This window comes from Oryzias latipes, chromosome 3, assembly GCF_002234675.1.
Source record: "Oryzias latipes chromosome 3, ASM223467v1".
NCBI classification, from domain to species: domain Eukaryota; kingdom Metazoa; phylum Chordata; class Actinopteri; order Beloniformes; family Adrianichthyidae; genus Oryzias; species Oryzias latipes.
In genome coordinates, this window is record NC_019861.2 from 20,757,002 (window position 1) to 20,770,012 (window position 13,011).

Genomic DNA, 13,011 nt, shown 5'->3' on the forward strand with positions numbered 1-13,011 from the left:
TCTATGGCCAAGCGGCATCTGGAGTGGATTTTGTGCTAGCAGACACCGAGGAACATGATTACATTCAGCTAACTGCACTCTAAACTGATTATGCACGTGCCAAGCTAATGGACTACATTTGCAAGAGGAAAAATAACATTCAATCAATCTCAATTACAGCCGATTGCACCGGCCCCCGAGACAAGGATAGTAGCCAGCTAACCCACCCCGCCCCCAGGCTCCTCCCCTTTTCCCCAACCCTTGACTGGAAACTGAGACTTGTGCTTAAGCCTGATTTGGCCCCACCCATTCTATCTAGTCAGATGGTTAGTGTCAGGAGCTGGATTACTTTCTCACCTAGGCATTTTAAACCCACTGCTAGTTGTGTAATTGATGCTATGGACATATAGTAAACAAAATATAACAAATTTAGTTTAATTGAAGGCTAATTTTATCTTCTATCAACCAACGACTGACAGCGGATAGCACATCAAACAACCTATTTGCTTGAGCATTCCAGGAGCAGATGTACGCCAATCACTCTGACATCAAACTTCCTAAAATTAGCATAATTCATGGAAAAAGAAGATGGAAAAACACAAGGCTCACCCTAAATGAGAAAGCAGCACACAGGGGAAGAACATGCCAGCACCGGTGTTGAAATCTAATGGTCAATATAACTTGCGGAATTGAGTTGTACTGGAGTCCTTTGAAACATTCCAATACATGGGGTGGTGGGGGTGATATTTTTAGAAATCCCTAATATGGGCCTCATACCACAGACTCTCAAATTATCCCATCCAGTTTAGCCCTCGGTTTAAACCTTCCTTTTTAATTCCAGTAATTACAGGCTCCAATTTATATGGAGCTGTGCACACAAAGGGCCTATTTAATGCAAACCAGTTTGATGTTGGTGATGTGTCCCAAGCATCTCCCACATCTTACATAGTGGAGTCTGTTTATGCTGACTTGATGATTTACTCTCTCCCCAAAAAGGTTAAAAAATGTTGCTTTTCACATCAGATTTCTTTGGAGAAGAAAGCATGAATGGTGATTTTCCTATTTCTGTCCATGCATAATATACCAAATAGGGTTTACAGACTTGTGGTGCACTGTGGGTTTAAGGCTGTCACTGTCTCCCCCAGAACTCTAAATCTGAAATCGGAGGAAAGCTTTGACATTGTCAGAGGGGAGTCGGGTGCAGTCAAGATGCCGCACAAACCATGTACTTGTCATCGCACAGATGATTCATAAACTCTTCTAATCATTCTTGTCAACCAGTAAGCATCTTTATTTTTAAATGCTGCCTGAGCTGAAAGTTGAAAAATACCCTCTATTTGAAACTGCAGGTTGATTCTGTCAAAAAAAAAGTTTTGACTCCGAAAATCAATTGTTTTTAAAAAAAAATTGGGGCTATCTTAAGAGACTTAAGCCATAAAAATAGTCATGTCTGGATGTGTGTAAAGAATTAATCTCTGCCAGCTTCAGCAGCAGTGTGGCATGTGTGACATCAATATAAAAAAGTATAGGAAAAAAAGAAGAAATTCTTTAGATAGTGGGGCCCCCCACTAAGAAGTAAATACTGTCATTTTATTAGAACTTGCATTGTGTATTGCAAGAGAGCTTTTGCACTATAAAGGTAAGAGGAAGAGACGGAGTGACAATGTTTGAGCCTGTTTTCTTCTCACGTGGGAATTGGAAATTTAGGTCAATATTTCAAGCAGCTGGGATCAAGATAAAAAGGACAAAGGACTGAAATATGTGCAATAATATACTTATTTATATTATTTACTTATACACTTATTTGCACATTTTAAACATCTAGAAACAACCCAATGAAATTCCTTAGCAGTCAACATGTTGGTGCAAACTACAGACTTAGTCCATAATTACATTTGTAGAATAATTATTTCAAATAATTTTCTAATTTTGACACTGTAGAAATCAGCCTTGTATGATAGCAGTAAATAATTTAAAGGATTGAATTTAAATCACCATTTTGTCAAATTTCAATGTAATTAAAATACCTGACCAATGTTTCACTTTTTTTTGTTTAGTTTAAATATCTTACTTATAAAAGACACCAACATGAATAACACATGCACTAGCATTAGGAAACTTTCTGATTACATTTTAATAGCTAAATATCTGCAACAGGCATGTCAAGAAGTCAAATGTAATTAAATAAAACTGTTTTTTGATGATGAAATTTTTTTCAAGTATCTGTTGCCATAACTTGCATAAGTTTCACTATGTGTCATGTATGACTATGCCAGCTTGAGTTAAGCGCAGTCTGGCCGAAGCCGCAGACACACAGGATAGGTACCTAAGTGGAATCAGGCCCGTTAGATTTATGGCCATTTGTTCGGAGAGTGTTCATCCACTGGCTATTATGGAATGATTAGAGGAGAAGGTGAAGCTCCAAGTCCAGCAAAAATCAATACGGCTGTCGAGAACAATTCAGCCTTTCCCGCTCGAAGGAGTATTAGCACCAAACCTCTGTCTCCTAACACTTCTTCATTCGTCTCCAAGTGATTCGACCCTACTCTTCCAAACCAGCCTCTCTTGTTAGGTTCTTCTCATGGTAGTAGTGTGCTATGTAGCCTCTACATAACTGCTGGTATGGCAACATTTACCCATAACAGACATCATTCATGCAAGCATTGTTCATGCCTTTTGAAAAAGAGCTGCTGGTAGATAACACTTTGATATCTACCAAGTATTGCTAATAAATATCAGTTTAACTGTCAAAATTAACAAATACGTATTCTGTTTTTGCTTCAATTTGCTGCCAAAAAGAGCTCAACTGTGAATTATATTTCATTGAAATTTTGCAACTATGTTTAAAACAATCAAATGAAAAATTAATTTGGTTGTGATTTCTACAAATATTTATTTTATAGTATAGCATCAAACCCATCAAAGACTGGCATAAAGGGGCTGGGTGGTGGGTGTCAGTGTTGGCTGATCACTAACCTTATATAGTTTGAGGCTTGCTTCATGACGAGAATTGACAGTGTGCATCCTAAGCTTCTCCAGGCTGTTGGTGTAGTAGTCGCAAGCATTACACTTTAAATGCACTGGGTTGCCTATGGCTACACATTTTAGCCGCCATTCATTGCCTTTGCCCCCTTCTTTGATGTGGGCCACAAGCTGGTACTTTTGCACATGCTTGTCTGTTTTGCAGTGCAGTTGGAAGTTGGCCTTTAGCTGAGTGGTGTAATGGCATAACTTGCATTGATGAGAGTCTCCCACCACTGCACGCCACTCCTCCTCAGGCAGGGTGCGCTCAGCTCCCATATGCATGCCAAGCACGTCCAAGTTGTCAGTGGTGAACCGGTTGCAAACGGCGCACTGAAAGAGTTTCAACGTCGGGTCTGTTGTTTGTGATAGACTTTCTCCAAGGGTCATCAGTTCCTCAGACACCAACTGTCCACCACCTAGCCGCACATCCATAGGGATTTCCCCACCTACTGCAACATAGACAAGTAGAAAGAAGGGAAAAGTGGAAAATAGTATGTAAATGGCTGTACACACGCATTTCTTTTTAGACATAGCTACCTATGCAACTTTAACAATGTCAATTATCTCATTTCTACAATAGATATCCATTCCGAAGTTAATTGATGCCAGACTGGCTGACTGTTTTGTGAATATAATTGCATCTAAATCAATTCATAGTTTAAACTGAAAGGCAGAATTGACTGGATTTTCTACGAAAGATATTGAAAAGAAAAAAACTAAATAACATTTTTGAGCTGATGCACTTCAACACCATGCTTTCCACAGGAGATAAAAAGTGGATAGCAAGCTCATATAGTATGACCTTAACCATATAGACATGATGACTTGTTTCTAATTGCACGTATTTAATGTCCTACAGCCCAAACTGAAATATGGATGTTACCCGGACTACATTGTATCTGAATCAAATACAACAGCTCCTTTCTCTTTTGAGAAATAGCATATGGTCTGTTTTTGAGAAATAGCATATGGTTTGTTTTTGGAAGGGTACTTTTCAGAAGTGTCCTGAAATCTTTTCTTGTAATCTGCTCCTTGCTAATTGTGCTGTAATATAAACACACATGTTAAAAAGGGCCGACTACTTTTCCTAGTTTGGGATTGTTGTGCGCCTCTCATTAAATGAAAGTTTTTTTTGTTTAGATTCTGTAGTTTTATGTTAATACCACTCCCAAAAAAAATTGATTGTAACATTGGATCTTTGAATCAGAATTTGAATTATTTGATACTTAAACCAATGCTGACAGGTGTGATGTTCGCATTACTATTCTATTGTACTACAAGAGCACATTATTGGAAATTTTTATTACATTTGGTAAATTAAACATTCTGCATTCTCTAATTCTCTTTGCCATCATCTCCTAATAACCTCTGACTGCAGTGTTGAGAATGTGCATCATAAGGAGGTTCAAATGATGTGAATGCAACATTTGCAGTGTCTCTCTAGCCATGCACTGATATAACAAAAATGCAACTACTGCTTAAGTTGTTTGGTCAGCATGTATTTATAGGGCCATATGTACCACACAGTAAATATAATTTTAAAGTGTTTGTTTGTGACAAATTGTAGAGTTACATTCAGTCGGGCCAGCATGACTTTTTATTGACTCATTTCATTGTGTCATTGCGTCCCATATAATAAGGTTTATAACTCAACATCAATATTAGTAGCATGGTAGAAAGAAAAATTGTGTTTTCCACATTAATCAGTTCTTGTAAAGACCCTGACTAGTAACTGTTTAACAACAACTCTGCCTAAACCATGTAGTTTCAATTAACCTACAACATCCTCTGAGCAGTTGAGATGAAGAAACACAGTATAGTGCTTACCAAGAGCTGGGGCCAAGGCTGCCATGCTGGGGTCTAGATGAAAGCTTCCCATCAGGAACTGGGCTTCAGGTCCAGCTGTGTCTATCTTGAGGCCTGGTGGAAGGCTCATATTCTGTGTTAAATAATATTGGTAAAGCTCAGCCTCAGAAGGGGATGGCATAGCTCCCAAGCCAAGTCGTCCATGCTGCATCTGAGTCACATTCTGCTGGAGGAGCATCATGTTGTGCATGTGCTTCTCACTGGTCATGTGAATGCGCAGGTTCCGTGCCACATTTGTTTCATAGTCACAAACCTCACATCGCCAAGTAGGTTTACTCTTCGGTTTAGTAGGCGAAGGGGCTCCACAAGGTACAGGCATATGGGTGGAGGACTGTGTTGGATGTTGATGAGGAGGGTGATGGCTACTAGCCTGGGTGACTGAGGGGACTGCTACCACTCCTCCTGGGGCATGTCCAAAAACTTGCTCTTGTGTAGAGCCAATGGAGCCTCCATTTTGCAGTGTCTGCATGTTGTTTAAGTGTTTATCTGACTGCATGTGAATGCTTAGGTTGCCTTTTGTGGTAGTGGAGTAGTTACACACCTAAGAAACATAGCACAATTCACCTTTAAGTGCAAGGAAATGTTACAGATAAAATGTGAAACACCTGATTTAAAAAAAGGAAAAAAGGAAGCACAGAACTTCAAAACAATGGCATGTTTCTTGGATACATACCTCACAGCGGAAGGGCTTGTATCCACAGGTGTAGCTTTCTCCACGAGCCAGACGAGGATGGCTCTGACCGCTGCTGCAATACACACAGGAGCCTCCAGAGTCTGGGTGTTTCTCTTTCATGTGTGCCTCCAATGTCTGCTGGTACTTGTAGTGCCAGTTGCATTTCGGACACTTCAGTGTCTTGCATGAGTTACGTGAATGCATCATGGTCATATGACCACCCAAGGAGCGTGATGAACCCAAAACGGTGTCACACTTAGGGCACTCCACGCCACTTCCTCCACTTCCACTGGGACCATGGTTCTGTGAACACTCACCCATTCCAGCTGAATCACATGAGCCCCCTGGGAGGGTGAGGGAGTGACCATGAGATGAAGGATGGAGGTGATGATGATGGTGGTGCATATGATGATGATGCAGAAGAGTTCCATTGTCCTCATCTCCTTCTGCTGGGCAATCATTTGGTTCTGGAGCTGTGGCACTATCTCTATTGGCACTTTCATCAGCAGCATTGGAGGACAGAGGAGAGGATGAAGTGCAAGCAGTGTCATCCTCACTCCTTCTGACAGCTTCTGCTGCCATAGCCAAGGGAGCAACTGGTCCCTGGCAGTTAAAGCTCAAAGGGAGTTCTGATATCCTTCCCCCACTCTCTGAAAGCGAACCCTCTTCCTTTACAGAGGATGAAATGGAAGCAGGGGCTTTGCTGTTGAGTGTGGAACTGACTGCAGCGGTGCAGGCAGAAGGCTGGAGAGTGCTACTAGGCATTAATAAAGGAGATTTGGAAATGCTTTGGTTTGAGACAGCTGCTTCCCCCGCCTCAGACCCACCACTGCTACCATTACCACCACAGGCCATTCCTGTACTTTCTGCCTCTATGTCATCATCTTCCTCTCCTAATACCAGTTCCTCATCTTCTTCCAAGCCCACCATCTGGTTGGATAGCTGCACCTTGTTTTCATGTCCCTTATTGTTCTCACCCTCTCTCTGACATACCAACTCTTTCCTCAAAGGCTCCTCTATTGTGCCTCCCTGTTTGGGCAGGGCACTGGAGTCTTTGGCAGGGCCTGGGGATGAGGTAAGAGTGGATGCTTTGGGAATGCTTAGCGCACCAAGAGAAAGGACAGAGCCAAGGGTGCCTTGTTGCTGGTGCTGTAGCTGGAGACTGGACTCAGAATCTTTGTTCACAAGGGTCTCACTGCCTCCACTGCTGCCTCCAAGATCCAAATGGACACCACTAAATGTGCCATAAAAGCTCTGTCCAGAGTTCATGGGCAGCAGGGTAGGTGGCAGAGGAGTGCTCTTATTTTTTGGTTCCAAGAAGCTAATGAGGGGCTCTTTATCCTTCCCAATGCCCTGGATGATAGCAGAAGCATGCTTATCCCCGAGCAGCCGCCGTTCTTCCTCACACAGTGTCATACGGTGATCATGGACAGCATGAGTAGCAAAGGAACGGGCATAGCCAAAGGACAACTTGCAGAGGAAACACATGAGAATGGGCTTACCCTTGCCATAAAGGGCAAGACCATCAAATTTGGAGAAATCCACATTGTTGGGAACATCTTTGGATACACAGGACTTCTTGGCAGACCCATCACTGTTTAGGTATTCATTGTTGCTTTTGTGCCGCACATCGAAGACACGGAAACTGTGCAGGACAGGGCTGAGGCCTGCCATTGTTGAGGTATTGGGAAAACCTTGGTCTGAGTTGCCAAACCACTTTCCAAAAGACGAAGCTATGTGGAAAGTGTTGATGATCTGTGGGTAGACCGAGGAAGAATTCCCAGTAGGTTCCCCCTGTTTTCCGCCACTTGTGAGAGAGTTTGTAGAGAGCAAGCCAGGTACCATGCCTCCACTACTTTGGATCAACTGACTAAGGCTCTCCACAATATAGGCCGAGCCATCAGGCTGATAGACTATCTCTCCAGCCAAGTTTTCCACATCACTGCTCTCTTCTTCCTCCTCTTCTTCTCCGTCCTCACTCCCACTTTCAGGTGGTCCCTGCTGTTGTGTAGGCTGATGTCGCAGAAGAGTGGGCATGACTCCACTGCTTGATGCCATCGACATGCCTGGAAAGGGCTGAAGACTTGGGAAACAGCTGTCAATTTCCATTTCATCCAAGTCCTCAGATTCTTCCTCTTCTGCACAGCTCCCTCCGTCCTGCTCCACCGCCTCTAGATCTTCTCCTCTGGAATGCAGCTGGCCAATGGCAGCAATATCACGATGCACGTGTGGTGGTGTTTGTTTTGGCTGCTGCTGTTCTCTCACCCCGTCATGAGGTGCAATGGAGTTTTGAGGTTGAGAAGGATAGGGAGAAGAGAGATTTAGGGCATCCAGAGAAGGGGCCTGGTTGGTACAATTGACCTGCGAGTTTGAGTGATCGTTCCAGGGCTGTGGTGGTTGCTGCTGGGAGGAGCCAAGCCCATTGTCTGCCCCAGATGCCACGGGAGACTCACAGCTGTCCATGCTGATGCCTACATGAGGCTTTCATTGCATCTAGGCCTGCAAAGACACAAGTGAACCATTAGCGCATAGAACACAATCCAAAGAAACACATTAAATTTATCATGTCACTGTACACTTAAAAACTAATATCTACATTGTTGAAACCATTATGTTGATGTGTAAAATGACATGTAGAGGAATGTAAAGGAACTTTGAAAAGATAATTAAATTAAATATATTGAAGGAGGCAAAAGTTTGAGATAAAACTGGAATTCTGACATCCTGATCATTATGCTAGAATAGTTCCTAAACACAATCAATACCTGGGACAAGCCTTTATAAGAGGTCTATGGTTCAGCTATTTGCCATATATCTGATGTACCATTTTTCTCTTCACTGTCTAAACAACAATTTTGATCTTATTATCTTCAAGTCCGACTGGTTTTGATTATTTTGCGGTCAGAGTAACTTTGTAGACCAAATGTATGATAATTACCATCTATAGGATCATTGCAGATTTACACAACTGGCTAAATTAATGCTATGTTTGCAAAGTATGTTAAATTAAACACTGTCAATAGTTTAAATAGCGAATTATTTAAATGTTACATTTACCAAACCATTTGCATATGAAGGTAAGTTGTATTTTCTGTTATTGCTATATTATCACAAAACACATAAGCTACAGTGAAACGTTATTGCAGCTGCAGCAGTGAAGAGCATGCATCCAACAACCTCTACATTCAAGCCTGCTTTCAAACTATCCAGTTATCATCCCCCTCTGAAATAATAAATGGGAACTGAGCTTTCGGGAGCTGGCCATGCCCCGAGCATCTGAGAGGCCCAAGACAGGCTGCAATTTAGAGCACAGAAGAGATAAAATGATAGCGCAAGATACTGCTGAGCTAATAATTTTATTAAAGGGATGCAGCCAACATTGATTAAAGAGGGCAGTCGGGCTGAAACCAATAACTCTGGGCTGCCCTTTAACCCACCGGTACTGAATATTACATGAGCAAAGTTTCCCGGCACCAAGCTCACTGCCATGTCCTGGCTGATTAGCACATTCACTGCTTGCACTTGATTTATTTACTTATTTACTTAGGGATGCAAATTTCAGATGTGATCGGAATGGAGTCTACCCCCGCAGCCTAACATGAAACCACAGAGGGAGAGGAGAGATTGATAATGTCTGTCTACCTTTTCATGAATGTCTGATGAAGCCTATATTCACCACAATATACCTGACATCTTTCCAGCCTATGACACACACATTTTCAGAGTTTAGTATAAACAATACCAAGCAAGAAGCAAAAAGTAACAGAAGATAAAGCAAGGACTGGACTCAAAATAATAATTACCCATAAAAACAGTGTTATGGACGTAACACATGTATAATACGTATGAATTTATTCTGGTGGGATCTCTGACCAGGTTATTTTGTTTGAAGCTACAGAAGTATACCTTGATGACCTTTAAGTTACTTTGCATATAAAAAGATATTATACTGGCCAGCTCATTAACAAAATAGCTTTTTATACAGCTAGACATGATTTAAAGATGGTCGCCATACTGAATGAGAAAAAAACTAGCCCTACTGGTCTTTATTATCTGCACCCATTAATAGAAGGCTATGAACTCCACAGCCATTTTACACAAACTGAAAGAAGGCAGTGAGAGTGAGACCATGAACAAAACTGACATGTCAAACACTGTGTTTTTCCAGATAAAGATAACTGGATAAATCATGCCAAATTAAACGCAAAAGAAAAAAAGAAAAAAGAAGAGAGACATGGTATAAAGGACAGCCTCATAGCAAAACTTTTTCACGTCTAAACATGGAGTGTTTCACACTTTGTTCTTGTAATCTGCCAGCCCCTCCTCCAGATTCCACTGCCTGTCTCAACCAGGCCTGGGAACACTGGGCCCACATGTGCAATCAGCAGTTAAAACTGCTAGTTAACAATGACCTCCTCTTTGCTTTGATGAGTGTGAATACGCTCAGTATGTTGTACTGTATAAAGGACACGTAGCTTTCTGTTCCCATTACAACTCCTAGATACTATGAGCAATTAAAAGTAGATGGAATAACACAAAGACTCTTGATCAGAGCTGGAGCTCTTAGCCAGCTTGGTGTGTTCACTGTTTACAGAAAACAGGGTTGCCCTTTAAAATCGAGATGGTGTAATTCAATAACCTACAGCGGTTACTGATGAGCAATGGGATTGTCTGGAGTCGGAAAGTCGCAGATGGGCCTACTGATATAACGCTGTTTGTCTCTTGGAGGCCTGCCTGGCTCAGTGACACCTGTTTAAAGCAGGAAAAGCTTTAATCTCTGAGAGGCACTAAACAAGTACATGAGACAGACAAAGAGACGCGGCTGAAAAAGGGAAGCGGAGGAAGCTGGGGTCTTTAAGTGCTGACTGGTCTAATAACCACAAATCCAAAGGATGGAAAAACCTGCTAAAGGTTACTATTACTAAGTATCATCAAGCAGTTATACGCTGCTGAGTTTAGAAAATAATTTTTTTTTCAAACATTGGCCCCAGTCTTGTGTGGCACTGTAATTCACAGTGGGAGCCAACCGAGTTGACAATAAGCTGGTTGTGTGCAGCCAAAACAAACCATAGCTGACAATATGAGATCATCAAAAGGAAGAAAAGGCTGGATTCCAGAGCTGATCTAAGGGAGAGAAGTTTGACGCACAGATCCTGACTTTTTCTTCAGTTAATTCAGTTACATTAGTACTACTTCAACCTCTCCCCTCCATAAAAAAATAATGAATAAATAAATGAAAGAAATAAGAAAGGACACAAATGGAAAAAGAAATCAAGTTTTATTCAAAGCCAGTCTTACTAAGATAGGTTAAACCTTGAGAAAAGCCCAGTTATAACAAATGGTGCCGGAGCTGGTCTGGATATCATTTAGTGAGGATGCAAAATGAGATAAGTTTTATGTTATGGGTCTTTTTCATTTGGAGGGATTTAGCAGTCAACCAAGGGAGGAATTAAAGGCTAAGGAACCATCTGATTATAAGCATGCCTGATCACCTGCTTTGAAGCCTTGGCCTTGCCTCAGGAAGACCCTGTTCTCCAGGCCGTCCATAGGGAATAACCTCTGACTGAAATTGTAAAAGGCATAGCCTGGATACAGCCTTGACCAAAACTTATCAGCCAACAGTGAATCAGGTCCTATTTAAAATAAAAACTGTTTCCTAATATAGACTGAAGAATACTGACAATACAGCAGAACTGATTTTCAATTGTTCCACTGTGATTTTGCTTCTCTGTATCTGGTCTCTGAGCTAACACAGAACCTGGCCAGCCACCGCAGGGTAAGGGGCGCTTATTGGAAAATCAATGGCGTGAACGCTAAGCAAGTTACAGGAAGATGTGGGAAGGAAGGGTTCTTATTGATAAAGCCGGAGAAGGCTTTTGATGTTGCACTGGGGACATGCTCATTGACAAGTGAACCATTGTAGTCCTAAGGCAGAGAAAAGTACAGGTATACCACCTCTGTTCTAGCTGATCACAACAAAAGAATGGATGCTTTTCTGCCTTTAGTGAATATATTCGAAAAAATGGCATCAAGTGTTGAGGTTATACTTGTGAGTTAGATTGAAAATTCATGTTTCTGATATTGTCCCAGGTATTCCGTGTTCTGCTGGCTTTGATTGTCCGTTTTACTTAATTTAAACTAACACTCACTTTCTAAGAAGAAAGAAAATACTTAAGGTAAAATATAACTTAAGAGTATAATGTTAATATTGATGTCAATAAGAAACCTGCTTCCTTAAGTAAAATATGTAATTCCTGTAATGAAACAAAGTATCTGTGTGCCTCTTCTGATGTATTAACTTTTTCCTCTTCATCGTTAACAGTGTTAAAGCTTACAATTAGCTTTTTTTTCTTAACTTTTTGGACACATTTAGTGTACTATATTCCTGATGCAGACATAAGAATGCTCCGACTGCAGGAGGCAAAAAGTCATCTCAGGTCGATGGCACTCAGCCTGTAAACAGGGCTTCCCGTAAAATCAATGATCTTCAGTGGGAGCTATCAGTCTGTGGAGCAGAAATAGTCGTGGCTGTGTTGAGTCTGAGGCAGGGAGGAACAGTTCTGTGTGTTTACAGGAGCTTGCATGAGTACAGGAGGCTGGTCCCTGGCATGTCTGGGAGTATGTTTTTTTTTCAAATATAGCAGAACTGAAGCATGTAACAGTGGTCATGTGTGTGACTAGCTTCTGCAAAAACAAGAAAGAGCCTTACAAGTTTCATTAGATTTACTCAAAGACTAGATTTGAAGCAGAAGTAATCATTTTTGATAAACATTAACACCCAAAGCAACGTGTTTTAGTTCCACAGGTCTCTATTCAACTTTTACCAAAACTAACCAGAAAGGCAAATTAGATTCCTAAATATATATATTGGCTCTTTTGTTAATAGATCAAAAAATGTAACATTCACAACAGTTTTACCTTGTAACATCATCCAACTCTGGTAATCCATTCTTCTCTTACCGGAGCAAAAAAATGCTACATTTGCTATATTCAGATTAGGTTTTAATGAAGTGATCAAGAATAAAGCTGATCTAACTTACAAAACCCTACAGTAAGGTATGACGATGCTCTTAAGTATTTCTCCCAGATCTGAAGTGCAAGATAGAAACAGTGTGCTGGTGTAATTAAAAGCAATTAATTAGTCGGGGGTTAATTATTGGGTGATGGTGAAAGACATGGTAGGGTGGCAAAGCAGAGGGAAGCAGCGAACACAGTAGGAAGCTCCCAGTCTTTCACCAATTAGCAAACAGCATGGGGGAGACTATGGTGTGCATACATACAAATGGGAGAAACTTCATAGAATTTTTTTCAAAAGGGAACAGAGCGAAGATATTAAAAAAGACAGACACCAAAAATGCACAGTACGAAAAAATGTGACTATATATATATATATATATATATATATATATATATATATATATATATATATATATATATATATATATATATATATAAAGAAAATAAAATTA

General features: G+C 41.0%; 1 protein-coding gene across 1 annotated transcript in view; it reads right to left on the minus strand.

The window, feature by feature from the left end:
• Positions 1–13,011, minus strand: part of zfhx3 (zinc finger homeobox 3) — a 126,090-nt gene that overhangs the window by 72,233 nt on the left and 40,846 nt on the right. Inside the window, exons 2-4 of the mRNA XM_023953481.1 lie at positions 5,543–8,041; positions 4,831–5,410; positions 2,956–3,452 (exon numbers count right to left, since the gene is read on the minus strand). Coding sequence (XP_023809249.1) covers positions 2,956–3,452; positions 4,831–5,410; positions 5,543–8,005 — 3,540 coding nt within the window. The 5' untranslated portion in view covers positions 8,006–8,041. The remainder of the gene's footprint in view (positions 1–2,955; positions 3,453–4,830; positions 5,411–5,542; positions 8,042–13,011) is intronic.